The sequence below is a fragment of the Cyprinus carpio genome, chromosome A8 (assembly GCF_018340385.1).
Source record: "Cyprinus carpio isolate SPL01 chromosome A8, ASM1834038v1, whole genome shotgun sequence".
NCBI classification, from domain to species: domain Eukaryota; kingdom Metazoa; phylum Chordata; class Actinopteri; order Cypriniformes; family Cyprinidae; genus Cyprinus; species Cyprinus carpio.
Window position 1 is genome coordinate 26712390 of NC_056579.1, and position 18414 is coordinate 26730803.

Sequence of the window (18414 nt, forward strand, 5' to 3'; positions counted from 1 at the left end):
CATTCTCTACTATAGGAGAGGAAGAATTGTATAAACTTGTTAAATCATCTAAACCAACAACATGTATGTTAGAACCAGACCCTATTCCATCTAAGCTCCTGAAAGAGGTGCTTCCAGAAGTCATAGATCCTCTTCTGATTATTCATTCCTCATTGTTATTTAGGGTATGTCCCCAAAACCTTCACACTGGCTGTTATTAAGCCTCTCATCAAAAAACCACAACTTGACCCCAAAGAACTAGTTAATTATAGACCGATCTTGAATCTCCCTTTTCTTTCCAAGATACTAGAAAAGATAGTATCCTCACAATTATATTCCTCAATGGCATCTGTGAGGATTTCCAGTCAGGATTTAGACCGTATCATAGTACTGAGACTGCTCTCCTTAGAGTTACAAATGACCTGCTCTTATCATCTGATCGTGGTTGTATCTCTCTATTAGTGTTACTGGATCTTAGTGATGCGTTCGACACTATTGACCACAACATTCTTTTGCATAGACTAGAACACTTTGTTGGCATTAATGGAAGTGCATTAGCATGGATTAAATCGTACGTATATGACCGCCATCAATTCGTAGCAGTGAATAAAGAGGTTATCATATTGTTCACAAGTGCAGTATGGAGTACCTCAAGGCTCAGTACTAGGGCCGTTACTCTTCACGCTTTACATGTTACCCTTGAGAGATATCATCAGGAAACACGATGTTAGCTTTCACTGTTATGCTGATGATACTCAGCTCTATATTTCTACGTGGCCCGGCGAAACATACCAATTTGAAAAACTAACAGAATGCATAGTCGATATTAAAAACTGGATGACGAGTAATTTCTTGCTGCTAAATTCTGAAAAAAACAGAGGTGTTAATTATAGGACCTAAAAGCTATGCATGTAATGACCTAGAAACGCTGTCTAAGCCTTGATGGCTGCTCTGTCAATTCTTCGTCATCAGTTAGGAACCTAGGTGTGTTATTTGATAGCAATCTTTCCTTAGAAATCCATGTTTCTAACATTTGTAAAACTGCATTTTTCCATCTCAAAAATATATCTAAATTATGACCTTTGCTCTCAATGTCAAATGCAGTCATGTTAATCCATGCGTTTATGACCTCAAGGTCAGACTATTGTAATGCTCTATTGGGTGGTTGTTCTGCACGCTTAGTAAACAAACTCCAGTTAGTCCAAAATGCAGCAGCTAGAGTTCTTACTAGAACCAGGAAGTATGATCATATTAGCCCGGTCCTGTCAACACTGCACTGGCTCCCTATCAAACATCGTATAGATTTTAAAATCTTGCTTATTACTTATAAAGCCCTGAATGGTTTAGCACCTCAGTATTTTTGAACGAGCTCTTGTTGTACATATATAGTCCTCCGCGTCCGCTGCGTTCTCAAAACTCTGGCAATTTGATAATACCTAGAATATCAAAGTCAACTGTCTGCGGCGGGCGGCAGATCCTTTTTCCTATTTAGCGCCGAACTCTGGAATAACCTACCTAACATTGTTCGGGAGGCAGACACACTCTTGCAGTTTAAATCTCGATTAAAGACCCATCTCTTTAACCTGGCTTACACATAACACACTAATACACTTCTAATATCCCAAATCCGTTAAAGGATTTTTAGGCTGCATTAATTAGGTAAACCGGAACCGGGGAACCGCTTCCCATAACACCCGATGTACTTGCTACATCGTTAGAAGAATGGTATCTACGCTAATATTAGTCTGTTTCTTTCTTATTCCGAGGTCCACCGTAGCCAACAGATCCAGTCTGTTTAAATCCAAGTCAAAGGGTCACTGCAGTCAACCGGGTTATCCAGTCTGTATCCAGCCCAGATGGTGGATTCAGCACCTAGAAAGGACCCTCTACAGCCCCTGAAAGACAGCGGAGACCAGGACTAGAGCCGCCCAGAGACAGATCCCCTGTAAAGACCTTGTCTCAGACGACCACCGGGACAAGACCACAGGAAACAGATGATTCTTCTGCACAATCTTACTTCTGCTGCAGCCTGGAATTGAACTGCTGGTTTCGTCTGGTCAGAGGAGAACTGGCCCCCCCCGACTGAGCCTGGTTTTCTCCCAAGGTTTTTTCTTTCTCCATCCCTGTCACTGATGGAGTTTTGGTTCCTTGCCGCTGTTGCCTCTGGCTTGCTTAGTTGGGGATACTTCATTTACAGCGATATCGTTGACTTGATTGCAAATTATTGCAAAGATACTATTTAAACTGTGAACTAAGCTTGCATGATGACATCCAACTGAATTTCAATGATGAACTGCCTTTAACTGTCATTTTTGCATTATTGATTGACACTGCTGCTTTCCTAATTAATGTTGTTCAGCTGCTTTGATGCAATCTTTTTTGTTTAAAGCACTATATAAATAAAAATGACTTGACTTTATAAAAAAAAAAAAAATTCTTCCCTTGATTAAAAAAAATATATATATATTTATATTCTGATTTAAAATAATCACTGCTACTACTAATGGAAATGTAATAGTTTATAAATTTATAAATGTGGAGGTTTTGTCAGGTTTAGCTCTTTTCTTTTGACAAATTTGTCCCCAGAATAAGGCTAAGTAGGTACACACACACACTTTATTTCTGTGGTCTTTCTGGTGCTTACGGTTCACATCAGTCAAAATGTTTTTGTCAGTGTTTCTAGCATCTCGCCAGCCGTGATGTGCTGATGTTCTCATGCAGCACCTGAGCTTTACAGGCAAAAACCACTCACACATTCTACATGAAGCAATCACAGGGTTTCTGCAGGAGTTTTAAGCTTCAATTTAAGACCTTTTTAAGACCTACACAAATAAAATTGATACGATATGAGCAGGGCTGGGCAATGTCTATAGTACCATATTAAACTGTAAAATTACTGTAAAAAGCATAATTTACAGTTCAGATACAAGTTTTCACAAAAACAAAACGTTTTATAAAATGCTGAACTTAACATTTCAGCCTTTAAACCATTTTTAAGAAAATGGATGAGTCAAAAGAATTAATTATTATATTAATTTAATTTGATATGATATCAATTAAATAACATAAATTAGGGGTGTGCGGTATCGACAAAAAATGATATCTCGATAATTTTCTGGGATTTTATCGATAACGGTAATTAGATAATATTTAGCTATAGAGTGTGTTACTGAGCTGATATCTTTTCTCTAATTGTGCTGACAGCTGACTCCTGAATTTTTTTTTTCATTCTTCATCTTCTGTGTGGTCAGTTCACAGCAATAATACAAATTAATAATTTCCAACAAGTTTTATAGCCATTTTTACCTTATTTTTTCTAAAAGTGTGCACCATCTTTTGAGTCAAATTCTTGGATTTGTGCTTTTACCAAGCAAATGAAATCAGCATCAACAAAACTGATCTTTGCGATGCAGAGGAAACCACAGAGGAAACAGAGTTTAGGTGTTTTTAGAAATTGTTTTTTGATGCTTTTACATTTGAATACATAAATAATGTTTTGATATTTAAAACATAAAACACTGAAAACTGACTTTTGAAATTATTTTAAAAATGAAAAGGTACCTTAAATGTAAAATCAAAACTGCCAGTAGGTGGCAGCAAGTCACTGTTAAGTGAGTCATTGCGTTTGAACCGAATCATCTACATCTACGATTCATTCAGAAACGAAACGCCTCGTGTTGCTCAGAGATGCAAAACCAGCGCGGTGGTTGTGTTTGGAATTATTTTTGTTGAAGAAAACAGAGCAAAAACAGGCAATACGGTGTCTAAAACTTAAGTCTCTTAATATTAACTTCTAGTTTATAAAACTGTCTCTTAATATATAAAATTCTCTTTAATCATGCTGACTTTTGGGGGAAAAAAAACGGCACTCTTCATGTGATAATAACTATACGAAATTATATAAATATATACATTTTGCCCCATATCTTTAAGTATGTGATAATTCTAAATGCATTTTAACAGATTGATTCACGCAGTGAAAGAACGCACGCGCACTAGTCTAACCTTCATCACATAACGTATGCGTACATTTTGCCCCATATCTTTAAGTATGAGTTAAAAACAACACAATTGCGATAGCACGATTCGCAGCAATTGCGATATTATTGCACGATTCGCAGACCTCATCACATATCGATCCACCAGTTCACATTTAAAGCTCTGCGTGTTTGCAGGGTAAAATCATGGGTGGATTTTTGCATTGCTCTGATCTCTGAACAAAACAACAGTTGTACTGAAAATGCTCATTCATTCTGCCAGCAGGTGGAGCGTTAGGTAGAAACAGAACTGTTTCCCCGCTAACAGCTGTACATGCAGCACCAGACTCTGAATGTGTCTTAACTTTAGCCTTTTGAAGTTTAATCGTCACATTCAGCCATATCGCAATTCTGGTCTTTCCATCCCCAAATTTAAGACCTCTTGAAATCATAATTAAGACTTTGCTGTACAATTTAAGACTTTTTAAGACTTTTTTAAGTAAATTTTAGACTTTTTAATAATTTTTTAAGACAGCTCTACTGATAGGAAAATATTACAACAATACATGTTAGAGACATTAATATTACTCTTTATTTAAATTGTCAGAATCCAAGCAAACATGTTGAAGTGGACAGAGCTGTGTGTGTGTGTTAAGTGTGATAAGGCGTATGTATGTCCTCACATGTGCTGTAATCAGCTTGGCCGGCTGATCCGGCTGATCCTATCAGAGCGCTGTGCTGAGCTAGCATTCACTGAGGAGCTTCTAGCCGCTCAGTCATGATCAAAGCTCAGTCCTACTGACACACAGCTGAAGGGACGGTCAGCTGGGCTCGTCGATGGGTCTGCGGCAGTACGGACAGCAGTTGTGCTGAAGAACCAGCAGCTCGTAGTCCTCACTGTGAAACATCTGTGTAAACACCACAACACGGTACAGTCACGCATCAGTAGAACAGAGCACCGCGCGTGTGAACCAGTGTGTGTGTGTGTGTGTGTGTGTGTGTGTGTGTGTGTGTGTGTGTGTGTGTGTGTGTGTGTGTGTACCTGGAAGCAGGAGGGGCACATGGTGATGCTGACGTCTGGCAGCAGAGAGCGGTAGTACTGCCAGCTGAGGGGTCTGGGCCAGCGCTTGATCAGAACATCTCGTCTGGACATGGACCTCAGCACGGCACGGTTCACCAGCACCGGCACGAACGCACGGCCGCCCTGCTGCAAACACCAGCACAACACACTCACACACACATCTCTCTGAGGAGCTTCTGCTCTCACAACACACCGACAGCTGCAGGCGGCCGGGAGCCCTCTCACCTCAAAGCTGAGTTTGGCTGTGAACGGGTCGTCCTCTGGGTCTTCAGTCCCATCATCCATCCGCAGACACTGGGATTCTGACACACACACACACACACACACACACACACACACACACACACACACACACACACACACACACACACACACACACACACACACACACACACACACACACAGAGTTAAGCACACTGTACCTACTGTATGTCCTCTGCGTGCTCTGAGCCCAGAGACCCGAACATGGCAGGACGAGCCCCTCTGATTATGAGGTTGTAGGTCTCTAAACAAATGTACACTTTGACTAATATCTAACATCACAGCTTTTTTAATGTTTGTAATGTGACTGAGATGTTACCGGCGCTGCTCATCTCCTGCCAGCTGCTGTTCGTCTGCACACGAGGCACTTCCAGGTCAATGAGAGACACGGCCTCCTCGTCTGATATATCGTCCTCCAGATAGAACTCCACCAGCGGCAGAACCTCTGAACACAATCATCATAATCTGGTGAAATTTCATAACATTTCACCAGAGAACTGTAGGAGACACCATCAGCTGACATCAACAAACAGGCCTCTGATACTCCACTCTTCCTTTAGTCCATCACAAGCTAAAGGAACAAAGTCATGCACTCCTGATTTTTCAGCAGTTATAGAGAAGATGACAGGTGCGTGAGGCGCTTACCGTACGAGGAGGCCGAGTATATGAAGGGCTGTCTGCAGTTGATGCAGGAGTTGCCCTGGTTATTCAGCAGCGGGTTGTTGGTGGAGCAGCGGTAACACATCGGGATCAAATCCTGCAGGAAACACAGCCAGTGAGCAACAGGCTTCTGTCAGAGCCGCTGTGAGACAGGCCAGAGTCACGCACCTCGCTGTCACGGTAGGGTTTGGAGCGCACCGTCAGGCAGCTGAGCTCCATGCTGTCCTGATAGCGGGACGGGATCTTCAGGCCCTGCAGCTTCTCGAAGGCGTGCCGTGCCACTTTATACGCTCCCAGGAGTTTACTCTGCTTCGCCAGAGCGTACAGCGTGTCCCTGATCCACACGTCAAGGACCGCAACAAGCAGCATCTTATCCCTCAGCAAGCACACATTCAGCACAAACACAATCACGAGGATGTCAGGAAATCTTGGAATTCACATCTGCTTTAGGTATGTTCTCAATACAAGTTTTAATGTAAAGCAAACGCTAAAATGACCAATCTATCATCATTTCACACACTTGTTCCAAACACATGCAACATTTTTCCCTCCGTGGTAAAACAAACAGAACCGTATAAAGCTTGTACTGGTTGTTGTTTTCATGTAGTTACACTGAACGGAGGCAAGAGCACCATAACAGTGTGATGTAATCAGTATTACTGAACAGACTAGCTGGACTGAAACAAAAGAGCATGTCTATGACACTTCATCACACCGCTGATGTACAGTAGATATCTGGCTAGAGCCGGTGAGAGCTGCTGCGAGTCACAACACATCCACAGCCACACTCAACTTTCCCAAAATAAGCAGCTGTGTGTGTGTGTGTGTGTGTGTGTGTGTGTGTGTGTGTGTTTGAGTACTGTATGTAGTGACAGATCAGATCATACTCTAACTTCCAGACATTCTCACACACACACACACACACACACACACACACACACACACCTCTGTCAACACTTCAGCCCAACTCAACTCTAATATATGACCGGCGAGAGTGTCTGACTGAAAGCGAGCGTGTGCAGCGAGTGAGGATACACTTTGGAGATGCCCATAGGAGCGTCTCTGGTCAGGTTGTGGAAGAGGAAGCGGGAGATGTTGAAGAGAATCTCTGGCATGTTGGAGCTGAAGGGCTCAGACTGAAAAAACAAACACACCTGACGTTAATCAGAACATCTGTGATATATTCACACACGGTGCTGCGTCTCCATTCATCAGTCCACTTCTGAGACACGTTCAACACATCCAAGACTTTAGTCCAACAGAAATGAAGGTTTCCAGGTTAAAGACATACTCACCTTACACTATTGTTATTTTTTACGTTTAGATACATTTGTGAGGCAGAAGGCCATGTGACAGAAAAGATACTGTAAGGGGTTCAGAGTTTTCTTCTTGAAGACTGGAGCTTTTTCTGTTTTGTTTAAAACAAACATAATCAAAACACTCTTATCTTGAGCAGAAAACAGACTAGTGATTTTAAAGTTTATATTGTCTTTCCTTGCCATCTACAAATAATATCCCCAGTTTAAACAATTCTGTTTATTTTAGAATGCTCTTAACACACTGATTAATAATGCTGAATGTGGATGAAAAGATAATGTCCCGTCACAAACCTGCTTTGAGTGGTCAGAGGAGGTAAAAATAACTCTGTTTGCAGCATTGTTGTTTTCTGCAGTGTTTTAGCTAAAGTCTCGATCTGTTGTGCTGTTCACTGCGTTTCTGCTTCTGTCTGTCATCTGCAGCAATTAATGGTGCTTTAGTGTCTTTATAGAGAAGCAACGCACACGCAACGAGTTTGAATGAAGTGTGTTTGGCTCCAGATAAAAGAGATATTAGAGGATAAAAGATCATTAGAATAAATGGCCCTGAGTGCTTGTGGTGTGAAGCGCTCCGTTGTTTTGAAGCGTTGCTCACTTTATTTAGAAATGGTTAAATGGTGCCGTTGCCATTATGTCTGGCGGTCCGGTGGAACCAAGCAGAGTATATGCCTGCACTAGAATAATGAGTGCTGCACACACTGGACCTGATCTCTGTGAGCTCAGTCCCCGACACAGAGATATCACTCGTTAACACGCCTCACACCTACCATGTAGCGATGGACAGAATGATAGACGTGATACAGCTCAGCCAAGTGCTGGAAACTGTGAAACTTCTTCAGCATCTCCTCCTTCTTCTCTGTGTTATCTAGAGAAGAAATATATATATACATATATTCACATTCATCCAAACATATTTCAGTTGCTTTCTCACTAAACACAAAATTGGTTTTTCACAAAAAAAACAAACAAAAAAAAAACAGGATTTATCAAGCATCTCAGACCTCTTCATTTCATCAAAGTACAGCAAAGAATCAGGCATATACTAACAGAGACCTCTGGCGATGTCGAGGCACTGCATGGACAGCATCCAGTAGTAGTACGAGGCGTCGTTAAACCTGCTCTCCACCACGGCATTATGGGTAAGCTGCTCCAGCACTCGCACGGCCTCCGCCTGACGCCCGGCTTTGTGGAAGGCTGAACAATATCAACAGATGCAAACGACAGCGCCATCAACTGACCAGATTCAACATAGACGTGAAGCTGTTTTAGGATAAAAGGTTACACAAGCGTGTGAAAGTGTTCAGAAATGTACGTGTGTCTGATCAGTGCCACGCATTTCCAGATTAAGAGCCACCAAGAATCGGAACTGAAACTAATTTTATAACATATACAATAATATATAACATATATATGCTTTTCTGCAGGTTAGTATTTCTTCCTCAAAAGCCACGAGCCAGTGGTTAAATGTTGTCCTGCAGTAGGGATAGCACAGACTACTCTGTCATGACGCTTTTAGCTTGACGTCGACTAGTCGCTGGTCCTGTAGAGGGCGCAACAGGATGATAAATCTTTGAAGGACTTCCACATTTACAGTTAAAATGACAAATAAATGTATACTCTGAAAGCTCCCAACAAGACATGTGTGATTATATTACTGGATGCTGGAAACTGAACGGGAGAATGCACATCCTGAACAGATTATTGTACAGTAAGTTAATCGCTGTTCTAATCTAATGCTGCTGCGCTGTAACGCACGCTAAAGCAGAATGCAGACGCACACTGTCTCCGGTCCTGCATGTGAAGGGTGTGTTTGACTGACCTCTCTGGGCCTCCTCGAAGCGGTCGTGTTCAGCCAGCCACTGAGCATACGGGACATAGACGTCATCTCTGAACTGAGAGTGTTTCTCCACTAGAGAGAAGGCCTGAAACAACACCGGTCCGTCAGTCACTTGATAAATGTCCTGTATACTTCACTTTTGACAATGTTTAGAAAACAGTCACATGTGCGGCAGCGTCTCACTGACCACAGAAACAAACTGCTAGTGTGTTTGCATTTGCTGAAGATGTGAGGAGCACAACAGCTCATCACAACCGCTCTACTGACAACTTCTGATCATTTACAGCCAACAGAGCCATTATTTCATCTATTATGGCTTATATATGAGGCTTACTGCTGAACGATAATATATATCTTCCAGTCATGTGACTCTGGATGGCACAAGCTGATTGGTCCTTTATATGTAATCCGCTAGCTATCCCATCACTAAACAGCCTGGTTAAGTGCTGTATGTAATGTTTAAGCTGTTTTATGTAAGCTGGTCGCAGTTTTATCGTCTAGTTCCAGTGTCTAGCGTCCACATGCAGCTGCACCAGCGCCTTCAGATCGCCCATTTTATTATAAATCTCAGCAGCATAGCCGTGATGATTGAACTTCTTAAAGAACACGGCACATCTGGACAGCGGCTCCCTCTCTGCTTTATCCAGCTTGCGGGCCAAGTCTATCAACCTACACACAGACAGAGGATGACCATCGTGATTCATGTCAGTCCGTATGTGCATATGTCATAATGCATATCTGTATCTCGTTAACCAGATATTCTTTTCCGTTTTTACATTTCTCGTCTTCCTTGTATTAGAAAAATAGATGGAACAGGAGATCAGGACATGATGCAGGTCTTCCATATGTGACCATGACTCAAAGCATATGTGGAAGATGTCTGCTAACCATCAGGCCATGGTAGGTTATAGTGGTGTGACGAGACACTTATCCCACGAGACGAGATGAGACGAGACACGAGACGAGAATGCAGGTCTGAGAACGAGACGAGACGAGACGAGATTTTTAGAGAATTTTTAAAGATTTTTTCTCATTTTTAAAGAAAATATAGGGAAAAATAGTCTTTTATTCAACTGAAAAACACAAAATGCAAAAAATGTAGGTGCATTTTGAAATCAATTTGTACTTTATGAAATTAAACTTCTATTTTAATTTTATGCAGCAATAAACAACATGTAAACTAGAGTTGCACGATTCTGGATAAATTGAGAATCATGTTTATATATATAAATAGAGATCACGATTTTCTCAATTCTGAAGAAAAAGATATTAGAAAACTAAACAAAATAACCTAATTTACTAGTGGTTCTGACAAAATGTTCATTGCTTAAAAATATATATTAATTTGAACAAAATTAAATAATAATAAAAAAAGAAATCAATGAAGGAGTCAGTGTCTGAATTCATAAAAGACGTGTTTCACTACTGGATGAACGATTCAATGACAAATCCTTTTTTTAACGGGCAGTTGTTGCACCTGCTGGAAGAGGATTAGCGTTACACTACATACACACATGAAGATACTTTCGCTTGATCGCTACTGTAGAGAAGAAGTGTTTATACCCAAACTGAAAACTTTTATCCCAGTACTTGTTGCTTAAATGTCTGTAACACAGAAGTAATAATGTGTGCTCTTTCTGGATCAGCAGCAGCGTGAATGATGCATTAACATGGGCGGCGACAGAACGTGCTTCTCACGCTCCTCTGACGCTCGCGATGTGAAAGTCATAATAGACATAACTGAATCTTTGTCATTCAGGAATAAGATCATGTGGGTGTTTGAACTGAGATCGCAATCTTTAAATGATTAATTTGTTATGCTCTAATGTAAACACTGCAAAATGTTTTGCAAGGATATCATCAGGTTCTCGCAGGTTCTTTTACCTAGTAGATAACTATGTCACTGACATGCAGCTGTGACACTTTCAGTTTAACACCAGTTGTGTGTGTGTGTGTGTGTGTGTGTGTGTGTGTGTGTGTGTGTGTGTGTGTGTGTGTGTGTGTGTGTGTGTGTGTGTGTGTGGCTCACATGTCCATCCAGCCGTGTTCTCCGATGATCTCGATGGCTTTCATGTGTTCTCCTGCAGTCAGGTACATGTCCGCAGCCGCTCGAGGCTCTTTACTGTTCTTGGCCCAGTCGGCCTGCTTCTTCATCAGCAGCTTAGTGTCCTTGGGGTCTGCTGACCCCAGGAAGTCCTTCATCACAAACACATTTTTGGAAAGATAGAAAGATATTTTTTCTGTGTTTTCTGTACAATTGTCTGTATGCATTAAAGTCAGACAGCCGTTCTCTTCCTGTCTAGGTGGGCAGTATAAAGTGCAGCAGTGAGGGCACACACACACACACACACACACCTTAGCGTACTCAAACATGCGCAGGTCTGTGTACATGCTGAGTGCTCGGCTGTCATGGCCGGTTTTCCTGTAGAGTTTGGCGGCCTCGTGGAACTTGCCCTGATAGGCGTAAACATCAGCCAGGAAGAGCTGGTTATTACTCTCACCCCTCTTCTTCCTCTCCTGCACAAAACACACGTACAGTAAGACGCACAGAAGTAGTGTTTGACATCCAGACACGTCTGATCAGCACAGACCATTCCCACACACACCAGCATACAAAACTCCACACAAAAACAAATACACTACCAAAACATGTTGGTTTTCCATGTTTTATGGGGACTTTACATACACAAAATGGTTTTATACTTTACAAACTGTATTTTCTATCCCCTAAACACAACCCTCACAGAAAACATCATCTAGTACATGTTATAAATTTTCCTCATGGGGGAGTTGCATGAACTGCTTTTGTTCTTTTTGCAGCATGAAGGTCACTGCTCATTACACTGTACAGATAATGTGTCTGAAATTTCTGCTGTTAAAACATTTCCTATCATGTTGTATAAAAGAAACAGCCAGGTTTGGAAAGAGTAATGAATCAGTCAGGTTTCAGGAGTGATTATTCAACTGAGACTGCAATACTGTCAGTAACGGAAGCCCAGTGGATTGCAAAAGTTGATTTCAAATCATCAGTTCTTATTCTGCTGGATCTATCTGCTGCTTTTGACACTGTCAGTCATCAGATCCTCCTGTCTGCCCTCTCATCACTGGGCATCACAGGGATTGCACTTCGCTGGTTTGAATTCTATCTCACTGGTAGGTCTTTTTGGGGTGGCCTGGGGAGGGGAGGTATCCAAAGCACATCAACTGGTCACTGGGGTTCCTCAGGGATCAGTTCTTGGACCAATCCTCTTCTACATATACACTACATCACTGGGTCCCATCATACAGGCACATGGCTTCTCCTACAATTGCTATACTGATAACACACAGCTCTCTCATTATCTCTCATTTCAGCCAGATGATCCAACGGTAGCTGCATGGATCTCAGGCTGCCTGGCGGACATCTCAGCATGGATGAAAGAATATCACATACAGCTCAACCTGACAAAGACTGAGCTTCTTGTCTTCCCTGCCTCTCCACTCAACAGTATGATTTCTCCATCCAGCTAGGTTCTTCTACAATTACTCCATCAAGTTCGGTCAGAAATCTTGGGTGTAATCTTTGATGACCATCTGACCTTCAAAGACTACATTGCAAAGACTGGTCAATCTTGCAGGTTTGCATTGCACAACATCAGAAAGATCAGGCCCTTTCTAACGGAGCATGCTGCACAACTTCTTGTCCAGGCCCTTGTCATTTCTAGGCTGGACTAATGCAGTGCTCTTCTGGCTGGACATTCATCAAGCACAATCAAACCTCTACAAATGATTCAGAATGCAGAGGCACGACTGGTCTTCAATGAACCCAAAAGAGCCCATGTTACACCTCTCTTTATCTCCTTGCATGGCTTTGCATCAAGTTCAAGACACTGATGCTTGCATATAGAAACAGCCACAGGCTCAGCACCCTGCCTACTTCCACTCACTACTACAAATCTATATCCCCTCCAGAAGTCTGAGATCCGCTAGTGAGCGATGCCTCATGGTACCATCACAGAGAGGCTCAAAATCACTTTCCAGAACATTCTCGTTCACCATTCCTGGCTGGTGGAATGATCTTCAAACCCCTATCCGGAATTCTGAATCCCTGACAATTTTCAAGTGACAGCTGAAAACTCATCTCTTTCAATGCTACTTTACTTCATCATAAAAAAAATCATTCTCTTTATTTATTCCTTCTCTTTCTAGGTTGTACTTATTTGAACAATGCCTGAAACTTGATAGTATGAGCACTTTCTGTGTCTGTGTGCCTCTTTAAGAAGAATCACTATTATGTATCCCCCAATTTTAAGTCGCTTTGGATAAAAGCGTCTGCAAAATGACTAAATGTAAAATGTAAACGTGATAGCAGAATGTGAACTGTTCCTTTAAATATGAATGATATATATGTGTGAGTGTGAATGTCTGTGTGTCTACGGCATCTATAAGATTTATGTCCCTGTAGATTATTTCTTTTAAGTGGACTTAAATTGTTAAAATGTGAAATGTGTGTGTGTGTGTGTGTGAGAGAGAGAGAGAGAGAGAGAGAGTGTGAGTGACTGTGTGTGTGTGTGTGTGTGTGTGTGTGTGTGAGAGAGAGAGAGAGAGGAGAGAGAGAGAGAGTGTGAGGTGAGAGTGTGTGAGCAGAGGTGTGTGTGTGTGTGTGAGTTGTTGTGTGTGTGGTGAGAGAGAGTGAGAGAGAGAGAGAGAGAGCGTGAGAGTGTGTGTGGTGTGTGGTGTGTGTGGGTGAAGTGTGTGTGAGAGAGAGAGCGTGAGGGAGAGAGTGAGTGTGAGAGTGTGTGTGTGTGTGTTGTGTGAGAGAGAGAGAGTGAGAGAGAGAGAGAGAGAGAGAGAGAGTGTGTGGGTGGTTTGTGTGTGTGTGGGGTGAGAGAGAGAGAGAGAGAGTGAGAGAGTTAGAGAGAGCGAGAGAGTGAGGAGAGAGTGTGGGTGTGTGTGTGTGTGTAGTGTGTGAGAGAGAGAGAGAGAGAGAGGGGGTGAGAGGTGAGAGAGAGAGAGAGTGTGAGTGTGTGTGTGTGTGTGTGTGTGAGAGAGAGAGAGAGAGAGCATTGAGAGAGAGATGAGAGAGTGTGAGAGTGGTTTTGTGTGTGTGTGTGTGTGTGTGTGTGTGTGTGTGAGAGAGAGAGAGTGAGAGAGACAGACTTTCAACAGCAGCAGCAGCAGCATGAAAATGAGGCTCCTGCTTTTTTGTTTTTTGCTTTTACAAATGTTGTTTTAGGACAAGACAGACAATCAGTTTTTATAAAATTATATAAATTAAGACCTTCTGCAACATATTAACTACAAAAGAACATTGAGTCAACCAAGAAAAAATCTGCAGAAGACAACTAGCAGACAACCAACTGACAGAGAGGCTTAAAGGTCCCACAACTACCACGAGAGAGAGAGGAAAAGAGGAACGCCGAGTGAGTACACAAAATATCTACAATATCTGGACAATCAACAATCAACCACCTTTGTTTCTGGAGAAAGATTTGCCCAAAAACGGTGATTTAATTAAGCTACAATATAATGTGTTGACTGCAGTAGATATAAACATTCATAAAACAACAACAACCACAACAACCACAAACAAACTGCTAGCAACTGTCAGGAATATTTGAAAAATGACAGAATCAATCCCTATAACATACCCATCCAAAGCTACCATGAGATCCTAAAGAAGAAACATAAAGATCAGCTCCTGAAGGACAGTCCAGAAACCCTGTACTCATACCTATACAGGAATGGAGAGGTCAGTAACATCATATTCCACACAGAAGACCCTGAAGCCTGGCACTCAGCAATCAGACATCATTACCCCACAGTAATTAGAAAGGGCATCAGTAATGGATGGAAACTACAGATTAAGGAAGGGGAGGATTCAGATTCAGATGTTATGATAACAGCCAACCTATATAAAAATGGGACTGTAATGATTCAGGGGAAGCTGAAACAATTTGAAAAGGATTTCCTGCAAATTAAAGAAAAAGCTCAACTGAACAAGATCAGCCCTAATACACAAAAGTGTGCAGAAGAGCCCTCGACCTCCAGCCATCAGTCCAGAGACGACAGTGAGGAGATCTCCCTTCTACACAGCATCATCAGTGACATGAAGGAGAAGTTCAGGGAGATGGAGCTGGAGCTGGTGCAGCTGAGAGAGGACATGCATAGAGTAGTGAAGGAGACTGATCCAACACAGAAAGAAGCGGAGTACAGGAAAGAATAGAAATGCTTAAGAAAGAAACACAAGAAATGAAAAAACACGGGAGAAGAGTACAGCAGTCAGCTGTCTGTAATGAGGGAAGAGATGAGAAAGCTGAGAGAGGACAGAGAGTCCCACATATATACAACGGTCAGCTGTGGAGAAGCAGGCGACACAGAGAGGAGAAACAGCAGAGCTCAGAGGAGACTCCTTCTCCAGCGAGCTCAGAGACTTCTCCAGCAGACTCCTACAGTCAATCACAGCCTCACATTATACTCCTCATGGACTCCAATGGCAAGTTTTCATCGATGAAAAGAGACTTTTTTTTTTCCCAGAAAAAAACGTCCAAAAAATATGGTGCCCAAACACAGAGTGCCCTGGAGCTCTTGTGTGAAGAGCAGCTGGGTTCCCCCAGCCACATCATCATCCACACCGGCACTAACGACCTCCGAGCTCAGCGAGAGAGAGTAGCAACAGCTCTCATTAATGTGACTGAGAAGGCATCCTCCAACTTCCCCAACTCCAAAATCATCCTCTCCACCCTGCTATTGCGCTCGGACTTCCACCAGGACACCATCAGGCGTATAAATGCTAGAGTATCCAGAGACTGTGCCCTAAAGCCCAACGTACACCTGGTTCAGCACCCCACACTGAATCTCAGCAGCCTGTATGACCACGTCCACCTCCACAGAAGGGCAGTCCGCATCTTTGCCAAACCCTGAAGGACAATCGCACTCAACCGACAGCTCCAGCACACACCGCAGCGACCTCATGGACACCCCACCAGAGCTACTGCAGGGACACCACCCCCTCCACCACTTCACCTCTGACCGGAGGAAGCCCACGACAGGTTCTGTGTTCCTCCCCGGAAAACACCGCATGAACAGGCCTGAAGCCCCCCTCACCTTCTCATCCACAGGAACATCAGCAGCCGGCGTGCAGCCGGAGCTACGCTGAAGCAGCCAGCAGATCACTGACTCCCCCCTGCAGCCCCAGCACAGCCCACAGCCAGCCGGCCCCATCACCCTGCAGAGACCTCACCAACATCCAGCACATGCTGACTCTGCTGTGCTCACACCCTCATGGGTTAGTGACTCACAACAACAACAAACAAAAAAAAAAAAAAAAAAGATTTTTGAGATTGAAAAAAAAAAAGAGTAAAGAAAATAAAATGTATGTGTGTGTGTGTGTGTTGTGTGTGAAAATGTGTTTTATTTCTACTTATTTTAAATGAACTGTAGACACCTTTTATTTATTTTCTGAAAAAAAAAAAGAAAAACTATGCATGTTACAAATGTTTTTTTTTTTTTTTAGATTATTCAGATGTTTAGAAACATCATATTATTTATACTTCTTGAAAAAAAAAAAAACTATGTATGTGTGTGTGTATGTATATGTGTATGTGTATGTATATTATATGTATATAGGTATGTATATATATATATATATGTGTAATATGATATATATGTATATATTTGATATCTTTGTATATTTTTCTTTACTAAGTTTTTACATTTAACTTATTTTATTGGATCATAATATTTATATATTCTTCTTGATTTGTCATTCAATATACTGATGTCTGTCTTGTTTTGAAATAACAAATGTGATCATTTAATGAGCTCATATTCCCTGAAAGTCACATGTTGGAATATTCAAGGACTGAGGTCCTCTGTTTTTGGTATCAAGAGCCAACATTCAGACTTTAAAAAAGAAATTGAGAATTCTGACATTATAATACTACAGGAAACATGGAATGTTAGAGATTTGTCCACTGGCTGTCCAATTGGATTTAGGGAAATAGTTCTACCATCGACGAAACTAAGAGGGGTGACTCAGGGCAGAGAGTCAGGGGGGAATGCTTGATATGGTATAGAGCACACCTCATAGACTCAATCACAGCTATACAAATCGGGAAAATTTAACATTTGGTTAAAAATCCAAAAAGACATTGTCTCCTCCACAGAGCGTCCCATATTCTGTGTGCTATATACCTTCCCCCAGCTGAGTCCCCCTATTACAGCGAAGAAACCTTCTCCATCCTGCAGGACGAGATTAGCCATTTCCAGACTAAAGGGAATGTGTTAATGTGTGGCGATCTAAATGCCAGAACTGGAAATGAACCAGACTTTGTCAACACACAGGGAGACAAATATATCACAAACACCAGCCACTCTCTTGCCCTCATACCAGCTAAGAAACAATTATGACAAATTAACAAACAAAAGTGGGAAAAGCCTTCTAGAGCTCTGTCGGGTCACTGGGCCTGTACATAGTGAACGGTTCCCACATACGGGGGAGACTCTTTCGGTTGTTACACATTTAATTCTTTCTTGGGCAACAGTACTGTAGATTACTTCAATCACAGACATTTGACCCAGTGCATCTCAGGGCATTCACAGTCAGTCCTCAAACACCTCTGTCAGACCACTCTAACATTACACTATATTTAAGACGAACTCATAGCAATGAATCACACACAGACAGCCCTTCACTTACTGAAGCTGCAACCACCCTACAAAGTGGACCAATAACAGCACAGAAAATTATCAAAATGCAATAGAAAGTCAAACGATCAAATTTATTATTGGAAAAATTTATATTGAACACATATTCACAAAATAAAATTAGGAATAAATCTGGCACTTAGTGACATTACCAAAATATTCCACCAATCAGCATCCATGTGCAATTTGAAAAATAAATCTTCAAAAAGGAAACCAAAAAACACCCAAAGAAATGTGGTTTGACAGTGAGTGCAAAAATATCCGAACAAACAGTACGAAATCTTTCAAATCAAAAACACAGAGATCCTGACAATGAAGAGCTCCACCATCAATATCACGAAGCCCTTAGACTGTACAAACAAACGCTACGAGTAAAAAAGGAAGAACACACAGAACAATTATTTCAAGCAATGGAGGAGTCAATAAATACCAGTAACTTCTGGGAACAACTGGAACACGCTCTATAGGCCACAACAGGAAGACCTGGTCATTCAAAACGGGGAACATTTGGAGGACACACTTTGAAAATCTGTACAAAACAACTGAAACAAATCCTGCTCGAAATGAATTAAAAACCAAATTAGAAATCCTAAAAGAAAACATTAAAGACAATCA

General features: G+C 41.8%; 1 protein-coding gene across 1 annotated transcript in view; it reads right to left on the bottom strand.

Annotated features, from left to right (window-relative positions):
* Positions 1 to 4525: 4525 nt before the first annotated feature.
* ift122 (intraflagellar transport 122 homolog (Chlamydomonas)) overlaps positions 4526 to 18414 on the bottom strand; it is a 44267-nt gene continuing 30378 nt past the window's right edge. Inside the window, exons 10-22 of the mRNA XM_042762987.1 lie at positions 11467 to 11628; positions 11141 to 11307; positions 9613 to 9780; positions 9094 to 9200; positions 8328 to 8468; positions 8042 to 8139; positions 6994 to 7094; positions 6127 to 6292; positions 5944 to 6055; positions 5618 to 5743; positions 5263 to 5339; positions 4999 to 5163; positions 4526 to 4864 (exon numbers count right to left, since the gene is read on the bottom strand). Of these exons, the coding sequence (XP_042618921.1) occupies positions 4778 to 4864; positions 4999 to 5163; positions 5263 to 5339; positions 5618 to 5743; positions 5944 to 6055; positions 6127 to 6292; positions 6994 to 7094; positions 8042 to 8139; positions 8328 to 8468; positions 9094 to 9200; positions 9613 to 9780; positions 11141 to 11307; positions 11467 to 11628 (1677 nt within the window). The 3' untranslated portion in view covers positions 4526 to 4777. The remainder of the gene's footprint in view (positions 4865 to 4998; positions 5164 to 5262; positions 5340 to 5617; positions 5744 to 5943; positions 6056 to 6126; positions 6293 to 6993; positions 7095 to 8041; positions 8140 to 8327; positions 8469 to 9093; positions 9201 to 9612; positions 9781 to 11140; positions 11308 to 11466; positions 11629 to 18414) is intronic.